Genomic DNA, 22619 nt, shown 5'->3' with positions numbered 1-22619 from the left:
GTTAGGTCATGGATGCAGTTGAAGCGCAACCGTGTGCATAAATACAACCCGCTATTCAATGTTGGGCATGGACCTCGCTGGTAAGCCCTGGAGACCATTGATACATGTTGGATGTGTTTAGTAGCTGGTTGCGACTTGCGAGTCACTCCTCTCTTGAGCAAGTAGTGCTAATCGCGAATCTCTACAGGATCCCAACCCAGCATTTCGATGCTCTCCGACATACCCGATGCTCTGCTTCGGGAAGAACTTTCTCGCAGGCTTATAGATCGAGATATAAGTAATGATAAACCAGCATGTGGTTCGCTTAAGGGGGGTGCCTACAACACTCCGGCCCATATAATGGCGCTCTTTCTCATTTGGGTATTAAGTACATTGGGTAGGTTCGCATTCTATCTATAATAAGGGAACCCCGTTATTAACTCGGCGTTTTTTGCAAGCCTGTTCCTTTCCTATCCTGGCTCGTCGATTCCCGCGTCTCCCGATTCCTCGACACTTTATTTTCCTATCAAGACATTTCGGAACAGGTGTACTCATCGCAACGGCTTTTGTCCATTTGCTGCCTACCGCATTTGTTTCCTTGACAAACCCTTGTCTGCCTCGGTTTTGGAGCGAGACATATCGTGCCATGGCTGGATTTGTCGCAATGATTTCCGTCTTCTTCGTTGTTGTGGTGGAGATGTTCTTCGCTATGAAAGGCGCCGGCCATGTTCATGGCAGTGAATACGACCAATTAATCGGCGAAGTAAGCGCGGATTTCTCCGTCAATGAGCAAAATAACGAGTTAAGCTATCTGCGCCTTGAAGGAAGGGAGTCTACAGACAATATTCATCTTCCGCCGATACAAGATACGCGCACGCCGGTACCACAACATGCAGAGTATGATTCCCCTCCAAGGAATTCAATGGACGAACGCAATATGGAAGACCCGTCAGGTGCCAGTGCAGTAAAAGATGACGAAAATATGGGCCATGAGGAGGCCGACCCATATCATATGCCCGGGCCCAACGGAAACCAACGCCATTCCTCGCACCCTCGCATTCACCCTCATCAATCCCATTCAGGGTCGAAATTGCCCATGCAGAATCCACAACGCCAACTTTTGCAATGTCTTCTTCTCGAAGCAGGAATTCTATTCCACAGCATTTTCATCGGTATGGCTGTGAGCGTAGCCACAGGCACTTCGTTCGTCGTGCTGCTGGTGGCTATTAGTTTTCATCAGACCTTTGAAGGATTTGCGCTCGGGTCCCGGATTGCATCTCTGATTCCGGACCTCTTCCCCCCTTCCTCTATGAAACCATGGCTCATGTCCCTCGCATACGGAACTACGACCCCAATCGGACAAGCTATCGGCCTCCTTCTCCATAACCTCTATGACCCAGCTAGCACTAGCGGCCTGCTCATGGTTGGCATTACCAACGCAATCAGTAGCGGGCTTCTCGTCTTTGCTGGCCTGGTGGAACTTTTGGCTGAGGATTTTTTGAGTGAATCGAGTTATATGACCCTTCGGGGACAGCGGCGCGTGGAGGCTTGCGTAGCGGTTGCCGCTGGCGCTTTGTTGATGTCGTTTGTGGGTGCATTCGCCTAGGTCGTTGGTCCGGGCTCGGTCTCGTTTTTAAGGTTATTACAATGGTATAAACCGTACGTGTGTTATATAGTACATATATTTGTTTCCTCTTCAAGGGTGTCATGCAATAGAAAGATTAAAGATTAATGTCATGTTACACATTCAGTCATCTCCATGGTGTACTGGAAGGTCTCTTGGGAGCGCGCCTAAAGAAGGACTTTAAGAACTGGTATATTGGGAACTTTCCGTGAGCTAGATCAATTTTCCAACCCAACGAATGCATGGTGGATATTTCACCTAGCATGCATTCCGGTAGATACATAACATCATAACAGAAAATTATCGTGGCTATCTATTAGGATAACATCATTGCGAAGCTCATGGCCGGAGTACAATCGGCGCCTAAGCAAGGTACTCAATCACCATAGCGCTGGCACCGCCACCGCCGTTGCAAATACCAGCACAACCAATCTTGCCCTGTTTGGCCTTCAAGACACCGAGCAAGGTGGTCAGGATACGAGCACCACTAGCTCCCAGGGGGTGACCAATAGCAACGGCTCCTCCGTGCATGTTAACCTTCTCCTCGGAGAGGCCGAGCAACTTCATGTTGGCAAGGGCAACCACACTGAAGGCCTCGTTGATTTCAAAAGCATCCACGGCATCCTGAGATACGCCAGCGTGCTTGAGGGCTTTGGGAATTGCAAGGGCGGGAGCAGTGGTAAACTTGCTGGGCTGCTGCGCAGCCTCTCCCCAGCCAAGGATCTTCGCAACGGGTTTCAGGCCAAGCTCCTTGACCTTAGCCTCGGAGACCAGAATAACAGCTGCGGCTCCATCATTAAGGGGGGAAGCGTTGGGGGCAGTCACGGTGCCAGTTCCGGGAATAAACGCGGGTTTCATAGCTCGGAGCTTGTCGGGGTTGAGCTACGAAAAGGGATTTGTTAGCTTAATTCCCACAAAGAATATTCCGAGAGATGGGCTCTGCTTTACATTCTTGGGCTCATCGTCCAGAGAGACAGTCACACCGGGCTTGCCACGGAAGCCAGGGAGCTCAATAGGGGCAATCTCAGAGTCAAAGAGACCAGCTTTCTGGGCAGCCTGGGCCTTTTCGTAGCTTCGGATGGCATAGTCGTCCTGTTGTTCTCTGTTGAAGCCATGCTCCTGAGCACACTCCTCCGCCTGCAAACCCATGATTTCCTGCTTGCCCGCGTCGGTCAAGCCATCCTTCATGATTCCATCCACCATGGTCTGGTGACCATACTTAGCGCCAGTACGAAGGTTTGGCAGATAATGAGGGGTGTTGGACATGGATTCGGTTCCACCAGCAACGACAATGTCGGCGTTTCCAGTCATGATTGTCTGGGCTCCTAGAATGACGGCCTTCAACGCGGAAGCACAGACCTTGTTCACGGTGGTACACACCGTGGAGTCACTGAGACCAGCTCCGAGAGCACACTGTCTGGCAGGGTTCTGTCCGACACTACAGTGTGAAGATATCAGTAAGCAAAATCGGGATGATAAACTTCGGCGATTAATCTTCGTCGAACTTACTTTGCGGAAAGGACATTTCCGAAGAAAACTTCCTGAACATCGGAGGGCTTCACACCCTGAGCTCTTTCAAGAGCAGCTATATTCGATATCTGTCAGAAAATAAGGAATCATGGTTCGTTGAGAGCAATTGCACCTTTAATTGCATGCGAGCCTAACTGCGGGGCAGTCTGGGCAGAGAGGGAGCTGCATGAGCGAAAGGTAGTTAGCTGTTGCTCTTATCATTATATTATCACGGGTAGGAGATACAGATAAATCTCGAACGAGACTTACCCTAGGAAAGAGCCCACAGGGGTACGGGCATAAGAAACAATGTAAACTGGAGGAAGGGAAGACATGTTGGAGGGCTGATTGATAGATGCGGGCTACTTTTGGGAATCTCGAATTCACAAGCTGGAACACGAGACAATGTTTCAGATGAAAAGAAGAATCAATGAGATAAAACAGAGAGGAGGAGCTCGACCCCTTTTTTATATATTTCCCAAACTTGAAGAAGGAAAGGTGGGGAGGTTTTGGTGGGTTGGTGGGACGGTGGAAGGAAATCAAGCAGGCGGCACGCGCCAAGATCGGTGAGCAAAAGGTTTAGTTACTCCGAACAAGCTCCTACCTCGAGAAAAGAAATGCTCCCTCGGGCTTGATCGCTTTTGGTGCAACTGAGCCATCCTTCCACGCGGCACAATGGACGATTTATATGATGAGTATGTTATCACACGGCCTGGATATTGAATCTTTGGCTTTATTTGGATTAATTGTGCGTTCCTGCTGACCAGTCAACCAGGTTCGGTAATTACATCGGGGAGGCTGCAGAATCGGATGAAGAGCCTCACCATGAGCCCAAGGCCCAAGCCTTTGACTATGAAGAGGCATTTGGGGAGGATGAAGATGAAGAAGTCAATCACCAGGAGCTGATGGAGGTGGATGGTGCGCTCTTCTCGGGCTTTCCCTATGCGCATTGGGTTTCGTGTATTGTATTGCTAACACTTGGTACAGAAGGTCCTTCTAACGCCGTTATCCTCCACGAAGACAAGCAGTATTACCCTAGCGCACAACAAGTATACGGTTCTGAGGTCGAAACACTCGTACAGGAGGAGGATGCCCAGCCTCTCTCCGAGCCCATCATTGCCCCTGTCACGCAAAAGAAATTCTCCATTGAAGAGACGGAGTTGCCACCAGTCTTCTTTTCGCGTGAGTTCATGACGGATTTGCTTAGCTTTCCAGATCAAATCAGAAACGTTGCGCTCGTTGGCCATTTACACCATGGAAAAACCGCGTTTATGGATATGCTCGTCATGCAGACACACGACTTGGCTGAACGCCTTGAGAAGAAAACAGGAAGGAAGAAGGAAGAACAGCTTCGGTATACCGACATTCACTACTTAGAAAGGCAGCGGGGCCTCTCGATCAAGTCCGCGCCAATGAGTTTGGTTCTTCAAAACACCAAGGGAAAATCTCACCTGCTTAATATTATTGACACTCCGGGACATGTGAATTTCGTGGACGAAGTAGCGGCCTCGTCTCGCTTGGTCGACGGCGTCGTCCTTGTTGTCGATGTGGTAGAAGGTGTGCAGGCCAATACAGAGCAAATCATCAAGCACGCAGTCCTGGAGGACCTACCGCTAACACTCGTCGTGAGCAAAATGGATAGATTAATCCTTGAGCTAAAAATCCCCCCAAATGACGCTTATTTCAAACTGAAACATGTCATCGAAGAGGTCAACACAGTGATTGAAAATGTTTTGCCAGGGCAGGGCGAAAAACGACGACTGAGCCCCGAAAAGGGCAATGTTGCTTTTGCTTGTGCATCCATGGGCTGGTGCTTCACGCTGCAGTCTTTTGCAAAGATGTACGCGAATACGTATCCCAAGATTGAAACCTCAGATTTTGCTCTACGCCTTTGGGGCGATATTTTCTTTAACCCCAAGAGTCGAAAGTTTACACGCAAGGGAGTAGAAGAGAACTCCAAGCGATCATTTGTTAAATTTGTCCTGGAGCCCATTTACAAGCTTTATTCACACACTATCAGTGAGAGTCCAGAAGACTTGAAGGAGACGCTCGCTAGCGTTGGTATCAGCTTGAAACCATCTCAACTGAAATCAGATGCCAAGGTCCTACTCAGTCTAGTCTGCGAACAGTTCTTTGGGCCTGCAACCGGATTTATGGACATGGTCTTGCAACATATCCCCTCCCCGGCCGAGGGTGCGAAGAGGACTCTGGAACGATACTATACTGGCCCGCTTGACACCAAGGTCGCAAATTCAATGTCGACGTGCGATGCAGATGGTCCCCTTGTTGTCCATGTTACTAAGCTCCTTACAAGCACTGATGCCTCGGGGTTCCACGCTCTTGGAAGGATCATGAGTGGAACCGCCCGCCCGGGCTCGCAAGTCCGGGTACTAGGTGAAGGCTATACACCTGATGATGAGGAAGATATGGTAAATGCCACTATTTCCGACACATGGATCCCGGAGACGCGGTATAATATCCCAACCAGTGGTGTTCCTGCTGGTAACTTGGTTCTTCTCGGAGGTGTGGACAACTCCATCGTAAAGACCGCCACTCTTGTCTCTCAGCGGTTCGAAGATGAAGAGGAAGCCTACATCTTCAAGCCAATTCGGCATATAACTGAATCCGTCTTCAAGGTCGCTGTTGAACCTGTCAACCCATCTGAGCTCCCCAAAATGCTTGACGGTCTCCGACGAGTCAACAAGAGTTATCCTCTGATTTCGACAAAAGTCGAAGAGTCCGGTGAACACATTGTCCTGGGAACAGGGGAGCTTTATATGGACTGTGTACTTCACGACCTTCGAAGGCTCTACTCCGAGATGGAAATCAAGGTCTCCGATCCAGTTACCCGCTTCTGCGAAACTGTTGTTGAGACTTCAGCTATCATGTGCTATTCTATCACACCGAACAAGTTGAATAAGATCACAATGATTGCTGAGCCTTTGGACGATGGAATCGCCGAAGATATTGAGAGTGGCAGAGTGAGCATCAAAGACCCGATTCGCAAGGTGGCCCGCTTTTTCGAGGAAAAGTATGATTGGGATAAACTTGCGGCGCGAAGCATATGGGCGTTCGGGCCCGATGACATGGGACCGAATATCTTGCAGGATGACACCCTACCGTCCCAAATCGACAAAAAGCTACTTGGAAGTGTCAGAGATTCTATTACACAGGGCTTCAGCTGGGGTACCCGAGAAGGTCCCTTGTGTGAAGAACGTAGGTTTTCTTCGCCCCCCTTCTTTTTGGTCCTCCAAAATTGACTGTTTTATTCAAATTATAGCTATTCGCAACACTAAATTTAAGCTCACGGATGTTTCCTTGGCTGACCAAGCAATCTACAGGGGAGGTGGCCAAATTATCCCCACGGCCCGACGCGCCGTCTACTCGTCGTTCCTCATGGCATCTCCACGCCTCATGGAGCCTATTTATTCCTGTTCGATGACGGGACCTCCAGATGCTGTTGCATCCGTATACACCGTCCTGTCCAGAAGGAGAGGCCATGTGCTCTCTGACGGGCCAATCGCGGGAACACCGCTTTACTCGGTCCGCGGTTTGATTCCAGTCATCGACTCGTTTGGCTTTGAAACAGATCTTCGTATTCACACGCAGGGACAGGCATCTGTCAGTCTTGTGTTTGACAAGTGGAGTGTTGTCCCTGGGGATCCATTAGATCGCGAGGTGAAGACAAAACCATTAGAGATGGCGAATGCAATGGCAACCGCTCGCGATTTCGTGTTGAAAACAAGGAGACGCAAGGGCTTGGCGGAAGATGTAACTGTAAGCAAATTCTTGGAACCAGAGCTTTGGAAGGGCTTGAAGGAGAGTGGCGTTTTAGATTCGTGACCTCCCCCCCCCCCCCCCAACTAGTAGGGCGGAATGGGCGTGGCATAATTAAATTCACAATTTCCACGGGACTGTAAAAAAAAAAATTTAAACAAGGATAATGCATATTATCATGGAAGTATGCAACTCCCAGTATAGAAATGCACATAATTCTGGAGTTAAAGATCGGCTCATTGGCATGTTTCCAGCATCTTTGCAATAACGCCCATCAACGTGCCGTTTTCAAGAGCGGCGGCTACTCTTTCTTTATCAGCTAGCTGTTTATTCACTTCGTCTGCAGTACTGTGTGTCCCTTCCTTGATCTGGACATCCACGCGAAATCTGGGGGGCAGCGATTGCTCGAGTCGGACGCGAACACCAAGACCAATTACGGTGGCCAGACTGCAGTGTGTGATCGTGGGGGTGACGAGAACAGTAGCCGTCCGAAGAGGTGATTCCGGCACATCCGGGAGAGTAGGTTTAATGGAAATATCAGGGAGCGAAACCACAGCTAGGGCGCCTAAGGAGATTGGATGTTCGGGGTCGGAAATGGTCGAAATAAGATCTGAGATCTATCAGCTTGACTTGACTCACTCATCCATTGCCTTTGGAGGCGGAATATGAAAGGAAGGGCCTTACCGTAAATTTCTTGTTCATCTATGGGCTCTTCCAGCAAATCATCACCACTCTCCGATTCTGACGAAGACTGTGGGTAGTCGGACAGAAGGTCAGTTGTTTGGGCTCCCGGCAAAGGCAGTGCGGAGGCCAAGAATCCGCCGCCATAGGTGCCAGGTTTATGGGACCCCGCGGGACGCAAGCGTGTTGGAAGGTCCGCGGTATTCAGAATAGTGGGATTTGAATTTTGCATTTCAGACGCCATGTTGATGGTGAGTATCGGAAATCATTAAACTATTATCGGAGGGTTTGGGTGGGGGGAAGCAATTAGTAACTTGGCAGAAGGGGAGAAGAGAACGGAGGGGCAATGAGTTAGGAACAACTATTTTCCATGGTGGCACTAGAGGCCTAAGTGGAAATAATCTGATACTGATGGTGAAACACCTCAAGTTTCATCTTATTCCCCCTCTGTCACACCAGTTCGTTCCTTTTTGCTGGTTATTAACTACTAGTTAGTTGACTAACTAGCTAGCTGCTACCATCAGTAACTTTACTAGTTATAGGGCTTCGGGAGTTACTATCCTGATTCCTCAAAGTCAATTCTTTTCTCGTCTCCCGGATACGGAATCCACCACTACCCTATTTATTACCTGCATCAAATTAACATAAATCTCCATAAACCCCACTAAAATAACTTGGGAACTTAGTAGCTCTGTTATAACGTTTTCAACGCCTACTAGGGAGTTACTAAGTAGTTAGGTTCTTTCGGAGTTACCATGATGGTACTCGGTAAATTAAACTCAGGAAAGAAACACCACCAAGAATATTCCAAGAGTGATCGGGGATCTGCTTAAATATTCCTGGCGGTCCAATCAGGACTCTAATCATATATATTTCTAGATCCATCGGACCACAGGGGAATAAATGGAGCTTTTGAAAATGAACTGAACCGATTCCGTCAAGCTAGAAGTTCTACCATACCAGGAGTGACACGAGAGAGAAATATGGAGAAAATCCGTGGACTTTCTAACAAGAATTGCTCCAAATAAATTACTATACTCCCGGTGCGTCCATTTATTATTCTTCATGGTTCGAGAACACCAAGGAGGGAGGGAGCCAGCCAATAATGTCAGTAAGGACCTACCTAGGCAGCTAAATCCATAATTGAAGAGGGGGGGGGGTTTGTTGGTATCCTCAATGTTACTGGATGCCACCTCCCAAGGCGCCCCCCTCAACTCGACCGAGGCGATCCTCTCTCGCTCGCTCTCGCTTTCGCACTCCCCCCCAAAAGAATGCTGATAATGATTTGATTCTCATCCCACATTTCCTCCCTTCTTCTCTCAATTATCCGGCTGGTTCGTTCCGCTTCTAATTATATTATACTAATATTCTTCAGTGATTGCTCGTCTACCCTTCCGGATCATTCGTTTCAGACACTTCTCCGACCCTCTGATATCATTCTACTTGACTACGCTCCCTGTCTGAAACCCCGAATGAATAAATATATATTCTTCAAGCCATGAAAGCTCCAACTTAGCCGCATCTGCCCTGGTCCGCTCCCGATACTTCACATGCTAATCCTATCGCATTGCTGCACATCTGCCCCCCCCCCCCCGAGATATACTTCTCCCTCTACTCCTCCTAATTATATACGTCTTTTATATGCCGCGTTATAGAATCTCGATCTTCAGCTTTCCTCGTTGCCTTCCTATACCATCGCGGCCTGGAGGCATTTCTCTAGGCTCCTAATTACTCCTGTACCATTCAAATGGTGACGATAGTCAATTGCTTTATGATGCGCCGCCCCAGCTCTCCTACCTCAACCCAATACACAGTCACCAGCGAGTTTCACAAATAATATTGGTTTTCTAGTCGACCATGCAGTCTACCTAAGCTCTGTTTTTCATTGACTGTAAGTGAAGAATGTTTTGCCTACTCACATGTCGGTCGCTTTCTGAAACACCTCCAAATGTGACGCCTGATGTTGTAAGGCCGCGCGCGCGTTGCGGTTCACCTCGATGACCAAGTTATGACTACGAGATTGCCTATAAGCAGCTCTCAAATGTTTCTCCAGCTTATTACTGTCTTTAATGTCCAGATCGTTGCTACGGCTTTGACTGACTCTCGACCTCTCTAGATTCAAGCACGATATCTCAATCTCTCAGTATATATACCACCTTCCCCCCCTCCTGCTGGGACTTATACCTATCGATCGCAGCGCCCCGAGGTACGCGCTTCGACTCTCTCGAAAGACCGGTCCTTCAACCTGGCAATCTATTCGGGCCCCGAAAATCAACCCTTTCGGGTTCTATCCTTCCTTGATTATAACCTCATCGCAGCCATACTAGCCAGTGTGATCAGATTTGCGACGTTACAATTCCGAGAAAAAGGTGTGATAGCGGGTATTCTCGAAGTTGGAACGCAACGCTTCCTCTCATATCATCGCCATCCCCTCACGCGATCGGCTACGAGATCTTAAATAGACAGTTTTATGTGGCGTGGTCAGGGCCACAGCTAGCGCCTCTACTTCGAATCTCCTTTCGTTCAGTTGGGCTTCAAAAGACAAAAAGGGGGGCATTCCAAGTAGTGCCGTACTATCCATCTGTGTCAACTACGCGAGGCCGGCCTTGCGACTAATATCCTCTTTTCTTTCTTTTCTGTTCTTCTCTGTTTTTTTTTTCTCGTCCCCATTACTTCCTAAAATCTAGACAGAATGCAGAGCTATTCCTTCGCACCTCCAACAGGCCCTTCCCGAGAAGGGCAGAAAAGTAAGACGCTTTTCCTCATCCCCCAATGGCTTTCCTTTTCTTCCGATGCGATCCCGGCGCGCAACGGATTCCAGAATGTGTATCTGAGCTGTCACTCACCATTTCTTCCATGCAGATTATGTATTCGTGGACGAACATAATAGGCATAAAAGACTCAAAGGTATTTATATTCTATCTTCTCGCACTCCCGATTGCTAACGGTGTGTAATATAGTAATGCGAGCTTGCAATGGCTGCCGGAAGCGAAAAATAAAATGTGACGCCGCAACAACAAATACCTGGCCGTGCTCTGCGTGCACTAGACTGAATATCGTATGCGTGCCTCCCACTATCGGCCAGGATGGTGATTTCTCGTCGGGCCAAGGAGTTGATCCTTACCCGACAAGTTCTATGGGTGCAATAAATGCACCCGACCCTTCGGCTTCACTCTCATCATATGCTATGCCTCAAGCTTACCAAGATGATGTGCAACCTCCCGTTGAAGCCATGCATCAGTACGGTACAGAGGGAATGGGCATGTTTCAACAATTTCCGCACCAAGTTTCGAATCACCCGGCAATGTATGAAACAAGATCACCTCACCAAGAAGTTGTTTCGCATGATTCATATCACCAGCAACAGATGTTTGCTGTTTCTGGTAATCAACCTCTACGGGGCACTGAAGGTGTCCAGTTTGGGGAACACGATCAGTCGACGGCTGAGAATCTTAGTGAGGTCCTTGGGCAGCTCAAAATTGACGAGACTGGAATTGGTAAGATTGAAGCCTCCTGATAGATTGAGAAGCTCGCTAAATTTCAAGTAGCACCTTACATCAGGCAGCAGAAAATGGATAAATCTGAACCAGAGCTCCCCACACAAGACGAACTTGAGGAGAGCCTTCCTCCGCTTAGTACCGGAGCAGGCTCCAAAATCCGCATCCCCCCTGAACTTATGCCATCAGATGATGAAGTCATGAAATACTTCAAGATTTATTTCGATGACATACATCCATATGTTCCCGTTGTACATCGTTCTCATCTATATTATCAGTGGCAGCACGAACGGAAATCAATTTCTCCTCTCCTTCTCGAGGCATTATTTGCATGCGCAGGCAGGTTGTCGGACGATCCTTCCCAGGGCGCTCAGTGGCTTGCTTTAGCAAATAGTAAGCCTAATCCCCCCTCTCGAAAAAAGAGCTGTGCAATACTCGCAGGAGCTTCTGCTAACCCTTGATTTTTCTGTCACACGAAGGGCACGAATCGAGTTTTATGGATGTCCCACGATTAAGCACGATACAGGCCTTACTTCTGCTCCTAAAAGCCCGGGAATCGCTTCCGAAAAAGGGCTATTATTACCGATCATGGCAAACTGTCAAAACCATGATCTCGATGGCCAAAGATTTGGATATTCATGAACATTACAATCTACATTCGGAAGAAAAATCGTGCAATTTAAGCTCGATTGAGTGCTTGGTTCAGACCAGAGTGTGGCAAATCCTCATAGTTGTTGAGGTCATGATTGGTGCTCCACAAGGTACATTATTATACATACCTATTTCCATAAACTAATACTAACACATGTATATGCAGGTCGATCAGACTATGGTGTAGATCCATCAACTGTGAATATGCAACCAAATCTGGATATAAAGGATTTGGATCAGTTTGAAATTGATCGATCCAGGCAATACGCGTACTTCGTCCGCAATGCGTACCATATTCGTATAATAACCGACACTTACCATAAGATTAAGCGGCAGAGGGACTGGGGATCTAATCCCAAGTTTGTTGAAAAGAACCCTCTTTTCACAGATTGGTTGCAAAATCTGCCACCTGACCTACAAGTCAACTATCCAGTTGATGGCTCACCACCATGGATTCTGTCTCATTTCGTGGGGAACATGCATTCACATTGTCATCTGGGGATAATTCTGCTTCACAGACCACAATTGATTACTTCTAAGTCCTTTACAGCAGGTGGAGGCTGGAAGATGCATATGGCGCTGTGCTACTCCTCAGCAAAATATTTGTGTCGCCTTCAGGAGGCGATACTGGATCGCTTTGGATTGTCAGGCCTCCTCTTTATGCAACGGGGTATCAATTTTACAATATACTGCATTCTAACATGCACCATGCTGCACCTGGTGAGTTAACCTTGTTTGTTTGGCTACTAATATATGACTGTACTAATTGGCCTCTGAAGGTTGCCATAACCTCTCCTGACCCTGACTTCCATACAGATGCGCGCGAATTTTTCACGCGCCACATGCGGATTCTAGAAATATGCTCCTCGGCTTGGCCGATGCCAGAAATACAAGCTCAGATCGACTCGCTGCGACTTGCATTTTCTGCCAACATCACTCGCCCATTCGAACTAAAGCCCACCTTCCCATATGGCAGCCCGTCAGAACCATATCAACCCAGCCCTACTCTTGATTCTCAGTTCCCACCACAACCCAGCCAATTGTCCAATTTACAGGCCAGGGTTGGCTACCAGTCGTATCCCATTACGCCCCCAATATCCGCTGGCCCTGATGATGTTAAATCCGACTCGCCTCAAATGCAGCCTTTAGGGATCCTTCAACCACATCCAGTCTCATGTCCACCTGTGGAGACCCCGTTGGTTGATGAGAATAGCTGGGATCCTACCCGTATCATTAAGTAAGAAAGAAAAACGAATGCCTGCTCTATCAAGGTTCATTGGATGCTAATGCCTCATATTTAGTCAATGGGACATGGCATTTTCCTTCGGTTCTTCGGCTGTCAATCCGAACTCGCCTCCAGTGCCGGTAAATAACACTTCTCAAGCGATACCACCTCCTCTGGTGGACCAATATGCTGTTCAATATCAACAACCCACTAAGATGGCTGCTGTCCTGCCCACCCCGACTGTCTCCCAGTCACAGATGAGCGGGCAGCCAATGGTGTTTACCGCACGTGATTGGCAGCAAAGCGTTGCAAGCGTGTATGACCCGAATGGCTTGAAAAGGAGGTGGAATTATTCCGCCGATATTGGAACCGATAATAACCCCAAGAGACACCGGTGATGAAGTGAGTCCATATTCAGTTTCGAGCCTCACCATCACCCTCGCATTTCAAGTACTATATAGTATGGGAACAACTATGAGAGCATATACTTGTACGATGACGCGGTTGTTATCAATGCCTTTTTTTTTCTCTCTAATGCCATGATGCTCTTATATCGCAGAATTCATACTCCAAAGGCTTCGTAAATCATAATCCCCAATTCACCGCTTCTCATGCATCCACAACCTTGAGCCCCCTATAATACAAGCAATTATCATGAAAATATTAAGCACTGCCTATAAAATGAATATATCAATGTATATTCGACGGCCTTGGCTGAAAAACTTGCGATTTGCCCATTTCCTTCCCAAGGGTAGCTCGGTGGCGCCCAGCCTCAAAGAGACGCGCTTCTTTACCCTCATGGCCTTGCAATTGAAAATAGTAGAAAAGTTGAATATGTTTTCGATATTTCTTGTTCGCCGAGGCCAAAAAGCAGTAGATGCAGCAAAGTTTATCAAGAGATCATTGAAGTGTGAAAAGTAGATCTTTTTTTGGCATATGCTGTAGTCTCACAATCAAGGTCAGAAAGCGTCGCATTCGTTCCATGTACCGTCTAAGCAAATTCGTGGTTTTCTTCGCAGAGAAACCAGTCATCTAGGGAATCTCAAAACATCTCGAGAGCTTAGATATATGAGAGAGAGAAAAAAAGGGTGGGGTACATATGAATTAGGAGGAAGAAGAACCTCCCCCCCCCCCCCAAATAGTTGAGTCAGGTCATTGCAAGATCTGTTGGGCCGCGAGGGATATTAATATGTAGCTGTTTTCAATTCCGTTGGTTGATACCAATTCGCTCCTCACGAGATCGAACAATCCGTGCTTTGTCTCCCGGTAAAGGCTTCAATTCATCGCTCGGGTCAAAGTTCACGCGAGCATTATTTTGGCCTTGGTCTTGAATGTTGCTTTCTTTTTCTAGTTTGCGCATTCGGGATTCCTCAAACATTGTGAGGTCATCGAAGGTGATTGCTATAGCAGTGGGTTTGCGGCGGATCATCGTGAGGCAAGGTTTGATTGAGGGAATGAACTGTGTCGAGTGTTTAGCGGTAGTAATATGTTTTATAAGAAAAAAAAAATTTTGGTCAGTTTATTCAACTGAATCTCAACAGCATAGATAGGGAGTCTGAGGCAGATGTTCTTCCTGGACACATGCCAGAACTAAAGTCTGTTGTGGTCACGTGATAGTTTGAGGCTTCGGCAGCAGTCCCGCGAACTTTTCTACTCAACTCCAACTCAACTTTGATATCATCAAATGTCATTGCAGAGGATGTTCCAACCCCGGACTATGCTCTTACGCCCAAGGCGTGCAGGATGGGTAGAAGGACCCATTCTAGCAATTCGCCATTTCTCCGTATCTGGAAAATGCTTCGAGAATGACCCGAGCGCTCCCAGTAAGTGCCAAACTTCCATCAGTGTCTGGCTATTTCCGTAATTCCAATTGGCCTCGAACCGAATTCGTCCTTTTCCCACCCTTTTCAGAGACACTCTCCTTGTATTCCGTGTTTAACCAGCGCCTATAGAAAGTCCTTCCACCCGACCCCGAAAGACCAACATTCCACCTGCAAATCTGAACACCAAGAACGTCAATTCCAGCAGAGCTCTACCTAGACGAATCGTCGATGCTCGATCCCTTGCAGCCTCTAAAACCGATGGCAAGCCGGTAAATATCCTTAGGAGCCCAGCAATCCGAAATTCCCGCGGTGGTCCACCAAACCGGGCTCGCAAGCCCAGAGCTCCCTCAAAGTCCCGGCCACAACAGAAGGACAGGAAGGCCGCCGGCCGTCGTCGCTTCCAGAAAAACTCGGATGCGGAGGAAGGTGACGATGTGCAGAAGGCCGAGCTCGAGAATGTATACCAGGAACTCGCAGAGAAGACAAAACCAACCCCTACTCGCTATCAACCTCAACCCCCTAGCCTACAGAATCTGAGCGAGACTTGGCCTTCGTTGCCTATAGGTACCACGGCTAGTGCTGCGGGAGTTGTTGACAAGCTGTCGTTGCTCAGTGGCCGCACCATTGATGGCTATGTCCCACCTAATGAGCTCGGCAAGCGGTTATTCGAGGGGCAGTATGTTCGGTTTCTGAGCGAGGAGGAGAGATCTGAGGCTTTGGCTGCCGCGAAAAGTCTTGCGCAGGAGCAAGCAGACAAGCTTTCCCAAGAGAAGGGCGATTTGGTTGATCCACAGCCCGTCAACTTCAAGCGTGCTAGTGAGGAAGAGCAGAAATCCTTGGTTCAGTCTCTTGTCCAGGGCAAGTACCCTGGAATAAAACCGAACAAGGAGTCTCCGCTCTTTGGTGAAATTGTGAGGAATCTACGAAACAACGAGACTTACCAGGCTGCTGGGAAGAGCTCGCAATTCATGACCAAGATCGAATCCCTCATGGCTTCTCGCCGTCCTGCCAAACGCGCATAAGAGTATGGAATTTTTTTAAGGTCATTGTATTATATATTGTTTTATTCCATCCCATACCCAAAATTTCTCTATATTTCACCTACCTTTTGAATGTACTTGTATCATCGAATGAGCAGAAGTCAAACACATAAGAGTATTATACACAGCAAAGAGTTTCCAACACCAACGTAAAAGCCCTACCACTTTTATACAGTCCCATCCATATCCATGATAATGAGAGGAAAGAATCCAACAGTCCAGCACAACCAGCTATGTCAGTCATGTCATGTCATGTGTATTAAGCCCGTTCCATAGCCTTCTTTGCAGCTTCAAACAAATCCTTTACCTCCTTCTGTCCCTTCTCAGCCACCTTCTCCATTCTATCCTGTGTTTTCCTAACATCATCCGGTCTGGCGACCTTCTTTTTCACCATGTCCTGGAGCCGCTTATGAACGGCACCTCGCGCGTCACGAACACTGCCGGCTGCTCTTTCCATTGCTGTCTTTGCAACGGCGACTGTCTGGTCTCGGGATTCCTTCGTAGGCGGCGGAATGGGGATATTGAGCTGAAGCGCATTATGGGGATCCGGTTGTGGTGTCAAGGATAGATTGGAGGAGACAATTGCTGAAGAAACCGGTTTGATGTACTGAATGACATCCATCCAATGTTAGAGAAGAAGAAGAAGAAGAAGAAAAGGAGATACGGCGGGAGAGACCCCAAACTCACACTCTCTTCAGATACTAGAACAGTGACCATGCGGCCACCCTTGGGCACAACCTGTGCCAATTCCCCCAGTTTCACCGTTTCCTTGCTTCCCTTGCTTAGTTGCACGCGGAGACTCTCGATGGATTCGTGGTTCAGCCTTCCGCCCACCCGGAGCTTGGAGAGCTCCTCTTTCAAGCGGGACACAGCTGTCGCGATGCCATGTTCGAGTTGTGTAAGGTCAAGTGGATCCTGGGACCCTGGGCTTGCATGGGAAGTCTTCGGTTCAGAACTTAAACCAGACGCTTGCTTTGTACTGTCCTTCTTCTTGCCTTTATTCAGGAAGGGGGAGACAGAGAAGTTTCGTTGCAAAGCATGGCGCGGGAGCTCAGCCCGGGAGAGAAACCGCAGGTGCGAGCTTGTCGAGGAGTACGGGTAATGAAGCCGGGAAACTAGCGAAAAGGTTGCTGTGCGTTGCATCTTTGTGGCCCGTGGAAACTCGGAGGCGTTTGGTATATGTGCCAGGATAAGAAAGGTGTAATAATAATGAATTTCGGCTTTTCCATGGGATAATCCCAGTCCCCGATCCGCAGCCTACCTTATTAACCAATTTTTATAGGAATACCAACGCCAAGAAAAGTGCGCAGCATGTCAAAAAAAAAAAAAAAAAAAAAAAACAAAATGTAGGGATGATTACAAGGATAGAGAATTGAAATTCCGGAAGGCTCTTCATTATATGGCAATTACTCTTTCTATGTAGGACCAAATTGCAAGTTTGAACAGATTGACCACGAAGAGTCAAGAAAATGTATGGTGACAAGCTCGTCAAAGTCATTAAAGCTGCCAAGCTAACCTCATTTATGAAAATGAAATCTAAAAAGATACTTTTGATAATGTTCATTCCCAACCGTTGCAGAAACACATCCAACCAGGAGCCTATACTAGGTTCATCAGGACCCCTGCCTTGGTCATTCGTGTTCACAACCTAACATTTACCGAGTAGCCATGGCCTTGGTAATCAGTCTCTTGAGGGCAAGCTCCTTCTTCTTCAGATCCTCGGGGGTAGAATCTTCAATTTCAAGCTGAGCCATGGCATCACTGAGAGCAGACTCGATCTTGTCCTTGTTACCGCGCTTCAGCTTCAGGGACATGGTAGGGTCAGAGATAATCTCCTCGACACGAGAGATGTAGGACTCGAGCTGTTGGCGAGACTCGAACTTCTTGGTGAAAGCCTCATCACTGGTCTTGAACTTGGCAGCATCTAAGACAAGAGAGGTCAGTGACAATTCTGACGTATGGTCAATTAATCGGGCAAAACGTACCATCAATCATCTGTTCAATCTCAGTGGTGGAAAGCTTGCCAACGGCGTTGGAAATAGTGATGTTGGCGGTACGGCCAGAAGACTTCTCAGTGGCAGTAACCTTGAGGATACCGTTGACGTCAACCTCGAAGACGACCTCAAGGGCAGCTTCTCCGGCCCTCATGGGGGGGATAGGGGCCAATGTAAACTCGCCGAGAGAGGTGTTATCGGCGCAGTTAGTACGTTCACCCTGGTAGACAGGGAACTGGACAGTGGTCTGGTTGTCCACAACAGTGGTGAAAGTGCGCTTCTTGATGGTGGGGACAGTTTGGCCACGAGGCACAACAGGAGCGAAGATGTTACCCTCCATGGCAACACCAAGGGACAGAGGAACAACATCAAGGAGCAGAAGATCCTGAGTTTCAGCAGAGGTAGCCTTTCCGGACAGAATACCAGCCTGAACGGCGGCACCGTAGGCAACAGCCTCGTCGGGGTTGATGCTCTGTAATCATCGTTAGTTAAAAACCAATATATATATATATATATCACATCATAGTTCAGCAGGCCGAACTTACCTTCTCGAGCTTCTTGCCATCAAAGAAATCACTGAGGAGCTTCTGAATGCGGGGGATACGGGTGGAACCACCAACAAGGACGATCTCATCGACCTGGCGCTTCTCAAGACCGGAGTCTTTGAGGACCTGCTGGACGGGCTCCAAGGTGCCAGAGAAAGACTTGGCGTTGAGGTCCTCAAAACGAGCACGAGTGATGGAGGTGTTGAAATCTTCACCGTCGAAGAGGGAATCAATCTCAACAGTGGTCTGGGTAGCGTTGGACAGGGTACGCTTAGCACGTTCGCAAGCGGTTCTCAGACGGCGCAGGGCTCGGGAATCGCCAGAAATATCCTTGCCAGTCTTGCGCTGGAACTCCTTCTTGAAGTGGTCCAGAAGGTTTGTGTCGAAATCCTGACCACCAAGGTGAGTGTCACCGGCAGTAGCCTTGACTGTGAAAACACCACCCTGGATGTTAAGGAGGGAGACATCGAAAGTACCACCACCAAGATCGTAGATCAGGACATTGCGCTCCTTCTCGGACTTTCCAGAGCCAAGACCGTAAGCAATGGCAGCAGCAGTGGGTTCGTTGATGATACGGAGAACATTGAGACCGGAAATGGCACCCGCATCCTTGGTAGCCTGACGCTGGTTGTCGTTGAAGTAGGCGGGCACAGTGATGACAGCCTTCTCAACCTTCTTTCCGAGCTTGGTCTCGGCGACTTCCTTCATCTAATCGCACACAGTGCAGTCAGCATAATGAAACCCAGACTTCCTTTAACCCGGGTAGTTTAGTTACCTTCATCAAAACCATGGAGGAGATCTCCTGAGGGGTGAAAGTCTTGACTTCACCGAGATAGTCAACCTCGACAACAGGGTTTCCACCCACGTCGACGACCTTGAAAGGCCAGGACTCAACATCCTTCTTGACAATGGGGTCATCAAACCGACGACCGATCAGACGCCTTTGCATAGTCAGCATCTCGGCCAATGAGTATATAAAGCCACCACCAGTAAGCCAAGGTTTCACTCACTTAATATCGAAGATGGTGTTCTTCGGGTTCATAGCAGCCTGGTTCTTGGCTGCCTCACCAATCAAGCGCTCCTTCTCGGTGAAAGAGACGAAAGATGGGGTTGTGTAGCTACCCTGCTCGTTGGCAACTAAGAGTAATGTTGGAAGCTGGTCTCATGAAGTCAAGATCCTGGGAAATACATACTGATTTCGACATTGGTGCCTTCATAGTTGGCAACGCAGGAGTAGGTTGTGCCTACAGGGCGAGTCAGCAAGGCGAAGGAAGAGAAAGGCCAAAACTTCGGGCGAGAAAAAAGAACCGGAGAAACATACCCAGATCAATGCCGATGGCACCCTCGTAAACTTCGTCAGACATTTTGAGTAAAAAGGGAAGGTGAGAAAAAAAAAAGAAGGTGAAAAAGGGTGTGTCAAAAGACAGAGAGATGATCAATGAAGAAGAGGGTAGGATGGAGGAAGTTTTATAATTGACTTCAACCTGAAGTGGGAGCGGTAAAATTTTTGGAGGGCAAAAAAATTAACCCACTTTCGAAACTTTTTTTTTTTCTTTTCTTTCTTTCTTTTTTTTTTTTCGCGCCCCTCGGTTGAGGAGCAAACCCCAAAATCCATGGTTGGTCGATTAGATAAGCCAACAACGTGATTCTTATCATAGAAAATAGTGGAGGATTGAACTTCAATGGACTTGATTGATGTAAACTAGTACGGAGAAGACTGTCAGGAAGTCCTTTTCTACCTAAAATACCACTGTTTATTAGGAACCATCATATACCATGGGCGATCTAGAAGTGGAAAGTTGCATCCAGCCCCAGTATATATCAATCTACCTTCTTGTACATGCATGCATGCTCTTTTCCTCCCAAGTTTCGGATCTGTAGAGCGTTGCCACATGAAAACTTAAAGTAGTCCCTTGTTGTAGAGTTACTTGTACTACCGGTAGTTGGCTATCTAGATACTACTGTTATCCTCTAAGTGCTGTAAATGTCATCTACTACTCCGAATGAATATAAACCGGGAGAAAACTACGGAGTACTCGACCTGGGTCCCTCCTCTTTGTAGCCTAAGGCATCAACAGGACTGACCAATTAGTCCTTGCGATAGAATTTATTATTAGGTCCCCGCAAGCTCTGTAATCACATCCTATTCCGCCTTTCATTATTCCTATTACCCTTCAGTGCAACTCAGAACGCGCACTGAGTCCTCCAATACATTGTCAGTCTACTTCTCATATTCCATATCCCTCCTAGGAGCTGACTTGTCATCAAATACAGTGAATCTGGTTTGGTTTTGACCAGTCCCTTGATCCCCGACCCCCCCCCCCCCCCCCGCCATAGACGTAAACAGTGCGGTCCGTTCAAGCCCACTTCGCTGTACGATTCCTCCAGCCGCGACACCATTTCCTTCCACATATTTTCAACGCATCCCAATGGAGATCGATATGAGTCGGAGGAACAAGAAGGCTCGCCCTTTGTTGGAATCTGAGCGTGAGAAGCTGGAGGAATTTATCGAGTCTATTCACTACTCCGCAAGGTACGGGCCTTCTCCAAGATAATGAAACGGTAGTTTTGACGACGCACATAGATATTCTGATGACCAATTCGAATACCGACACGTTCAACTTCCCAAAAACATGCTCAAGAAAATACCCGCCGACTACTTTGACAGCGCCAAGGGAACTTTGAAACTGCTGTGGGAAGAGGAGTGGCGAGCACTCGGGATCACCCAGGTATGTAATAATCTCCAGTCATGTCAATCACATCTGTTGGGGGTGGAATTTTTACTAACTTGAATATGTTAGAGCTTGGGGTGGGAGCATTACGAGGTTCATGAACCAGAGCCACATATTCTTCTCTTCAAGTATGTCTTAAATGTGGACGTCCCACACTGTTTTCCAATGGCTAATCCGTGTATACAGACGGCCCTTGAACTATCAGCCGCCGACCTCCCAATAGTTAATCGACTTTACTTGCAAGAAAAGGTGCACTCCTTTTCATTCTTTGACTCGCCTCTAGGTCCAAGAAAGAAGATGGAGCAGCTCCACATCTAAATATGCAGGGAAATGCATAGAATAAAATTGCCCGGGGCAATCTGATACACCTCACATGATGCTTGGGAATGCGATATGGTTTGATCCTAATGGGAAATGTCTCATCTACCAAAAAAAACCACGACCACGATTAATTTGTCACATGGTTTTTCTCCGCTGCTACCTCATATCCTTCGACCTGCGCTTATGTGTTGAGGGCTCTAAATCACATTTTTGGCCAGCCATTGCTCCCATTGAGTAGCGGTGAAGCTACTGCTGATTCCTGATTCTTCAATACCCTAGATCATAAAGTCAGTGCTCCGAGACTTGCAGGCCTGATTTGGTGGAGGTTTCGCACATTGAAATACACGGTTGGAGAAACATGAACTCCAACCACTCGATCTGCCTGTGCCTGATATTAGATCGCGTGGACTCCACTCTAGTAATGATCACACCAAGTACATACCCTGACCATTAATTTGACATCATTGGTAACCTTGTTACCGGTGTTCAGATTCCCTTCATCATCAGCTTTCCCAGATACTGTCAGCAATTCTAGGATTTTATCCTTGTCCACACCAACACTTTCTCCAATCTTGGCAAGTCTCTCGTACGTTCTGTTGCGCGTCTCGTTGACAACGTTAACGTCGAAAAATTCCTTTTGATTCGCAAACAAGGCGGCGCTGAATTCCCAGAATTTGTGCGGGGCTAGCCTCAGGACCGCCGCCCCAGCTTCGTGGGTGAGTGTTGACGATGGATGCCAGGGCTGAATATGCTGGCGAAAAATAACCTGGAGTCGAGGTTGATACCTTTCAGCGATGACGGGTTGAACTGAATTGTAGAAAGTTCCGAATAGCTTTGCCGAAAACTGATGTTAAATATCAGTACCAAAAACTTAACAGGTATAATGGTGTATATAGACCAACAGGACAAACGTAGTCAAGGTCTTCGCAGGTATTGTGTAAACAGTTAGCCTCGCCCGCACTGTAACAATGTTAGACTTGACATACAAAGTTCTAGTGTATGTTGGGGTTGCTGCGCTGTAAGGGCCGTCAATTTCTGCCCTGAGAATTTAGGAGCCAGAGCCATTATATTATGTCTGTGATGGGTTCTGTTCCTGGCGGCGCGAAGAGGGGCAAGTAATTAACAAGAATCCCGAAAGTCAAATGTGTCTAATAGCAAGGTTAGTGAGTTGTGGACAGTGAGTTATAAATAGTGAGGGCTCACTGACTGTTAACAAAAGTT

At 47.7% G+C, this 22619-nt stretch overlaps 11 protein-coding genes across 11 annotated transcripts; 6 read left to right on the top strand and 5 right to left on the bottom strand.

Moving 5' to 3' along the window:
- Positions 1-207: 207 nt before the first annotated feature.
- On the top strand, positions 208-1585 carry P175DRAFT_0505575 (putative ZIP family zinc transporter; the record flags this gene model as incomplete). Its single annotated transcript, XM_040898113.1, has 2 exons — positions 208-376; positions 438-1585. 2 exons carry the CDS (start codon positions 208-210, stop codon positions 1583-1585), a joined length of 1317 nt encoding a protein of 438 aa, XP_040755172.1.
- Positions 1586-1717: 132 nt separating this feature from the next.
- On the bottom strand, positions 1718-3635 carry erg10B (acetyl-CoA C-acetyltransferase). Its single transcript, XM_040894975.1, has 5 exons — positions 3383-3635; positions 3246-3295; positions 3113-3188; positions 2552-3041; positions 1718-2485 (listed from the first exon to the last, which is right to left on the bottom strand). Exons 1-5 carry the CDS (start codon positions 3445-3447, stop codon positions 1967-1969), a joined length of 1200 nt encoding a protein of 399 aa, XP_040755171.1. The 5' UTR covers positions 3448-3635; the 3' UTR covers positions 1718-1966.
- A 152-nt stretch (positions 3636-3787) lies between these two features.
- P175DRAFT_0519807 (116 kDa U5 small nuclear ribonucleoprotein component) lies at positions 3788-6976 on the top strand (the record flags this gene model as incomplete). Its single annotated transcript, XM_040899125.1, has 3 exons — positions 3788-3807; positions 3888-6328; positions 6393-6976. 3 exons carry the CDS (start codon positions 3788-3790, stop codon positions 6953-6955), a joined length of 3024 nt encoding a protein of 1007 aa, XP_040755170.1. The 3' UTR covers positions 6956-6976.
- A 5-nt stretch (positions 6977-6981) lies between these two features.
- On the bottom strand, positions 6982-7876 carry P175DRAFT_0448092 (iron-sulfur cluster assembly protein CIA2). Its single transcript, XM_040894406.1, has 2 exons — positions 7574-7876; positions 6982-7499 (listed from the first exon to the last, which is right to left on the bottom strand). Exons 1-2 carry the CDS (start codon positions 7812-7814, stop codon positions 7126-7128), a joined length of 615 nt encoding a protein of 204 aa, XP_040755169.1. The 5' UTR covers positions 7815-7876; the 3' UTR covers positions 6982-7125.
- A 2386-nt stretch (positions 7877-10262) lies between these two features.
- P175DRAFT_0426906 (Zn(II)2Cys6 transcription factor) lies at positions 10263-13341 on the top strand (the record flags this gene model as incomplete). Its single annotated transcript, XM_040893205.1, has 8 exons — positions 10263-10317; positions 10433-10477; positions 10531-11067; positions 11116-11460; positions 11547-11828; positions 11885-12438; positions 12498-12955; positions 13020-13341. 8 exons carry the CDS (start codon positions 10263-10265, stop codon positions 13339-13341), a joined length of 2598 nt encoding a protein of 865 aa, XP_040755168.1.
- Positions 13342-13411: 70 nt separating this feature from the next.
- Positions 13412-13880, top strand: P175DRAFT_0496909 (uncharacterized protein). Its single transcript, XM_040896159.1, has one exon. It carries the CDS (start codon positions 13625-13627, stop codon positions 13862-13864), a length of 240 nt encoding a protein of 79 aa, XP_040755167.1. The 5' UTR covers positions 13412-13624; the 3' UTR covers positions 13865-13880.
- Positions 13881-14071: 191 nt separating this feature from the next.
- Positions 14072-14494, bottom strand: P175DRAFT_0468626 (CDC26 family anaphase-promoting complex subunit). Its single transcript, XM_040894974.1, has one exon. The coding sequence runs from the start codon at positions 14370-14372 to the stop codon at positions 14145-14147; it is 228 nt and encodes a 75-aa protein (XP_040755166.1). The 5' UTR covers positions 14373-14494; the 3' UTR covers positions 14072-14144.
- A 117-nt stretch (positions 14495-14611) lies between these two features.
- Positions 14612-16120, top strand: P175DRAFT_0496908 (uncharacterized protein). Its single transcript, XM_040896158.1, has 2 exons — positions 14612-14766; positions 14896-16120. Exons 1-2 carry the CDS (start codon positions 14628-14630, stop codon positions 15786-15788), a joined length of 1032 nt encoding a protein of 343 aa, XP_040755165.1. The 5' UTR covers positions 14612-14627; the 3' UTR covers positions 15789-16120.
- hscA (putative Hsp70 chaperone (HscA)) lies at positions 16066-19709 on the bottom strand (the record flags this gene model as incomplete). The annotated part of the gene is made up of 10 exons (XM_040893426.1): positions 16066-16413; positions 16494-16949; position 17217; positions 17466-17730; positions 17792-18272; positions 18346-19053; positions 19121-19286; positions 19356-19482; positions 19539-19589; positions 19667-19709. The coding sequence occupies 10 exons, from the start codon at positions 19707-19709 to the stop codon at positions 16066-16068; spliced, it is 2646 nt and encodes an 881-aa protein (XP_040755164.1).
- A 1065-nt stretch (positions 19710-20774) lies between these two features.
- P175DRAFT_0428761 (cyclin-dependent protein kinase regulatory subunit CKS1) lies at positions 20775-21300 on the top strand (the record flags this gene model as incomplete). Its single annotated transcript, XM_040893319.1, has 4 exons — positions 20775-20878; positions 20930-21074; positions 21147-21205; positions 21264-21300. The coding sequence occupies 4 exons, from the start codon at positions 20775-20777 to the stop codon at positions 21298-21300; spliced, it is 345 nt and encodes a 114-aa protein (XP_040755163.1).
- Positions 21301-21590: 290 nt separating this feature from the next.
- P175DRAFT_0468614 (DsbA family protein) lies at positions 21591-22491 on the bottom strand. Its single transcript, XM_040894973.1, has 5 exons — positions 22385-22491; positions 22301-22320; positions 21841-22242; positions 21733-21780; positions 21591-21673 (listed from the first exon to the last, which is right to left on the bottom strand). Exons 1-5 carry the CDS (start codon positions 22461-22463, stop codon positions 21596-21598), a joined length of 627 nt encoding a protein of 208 aa, XP_040755162.1. The 5' UTR covers positions 22464-22491; the 3' UTR covers positions 21591-21595.
- Between the last annotated feature and the right edge of the window lie 128 nt (positions 22492-22619).

This window comes from Aspergillus ochraceoroseus (genome assembly GCF_002846915.1).
Source record: "Aspergillus ochraceoroseus IBT 24754 chromosome Unknown P175scaffold_1, whole genome shotgun sequence".
Classification (NCBI taxonomy): Eukaryota; Fungi; Ascomycota; class Eurotiomycetes; order Eurotiales; family Aspergillaceae; genus Aspergillus; species Aspergillus ochraceoroseus.
The sequence above is the reverse complement of the archived record's forward strand: the minus strand, read 5'-3'. Positions and strand labels throughout refer to the sequence as shown.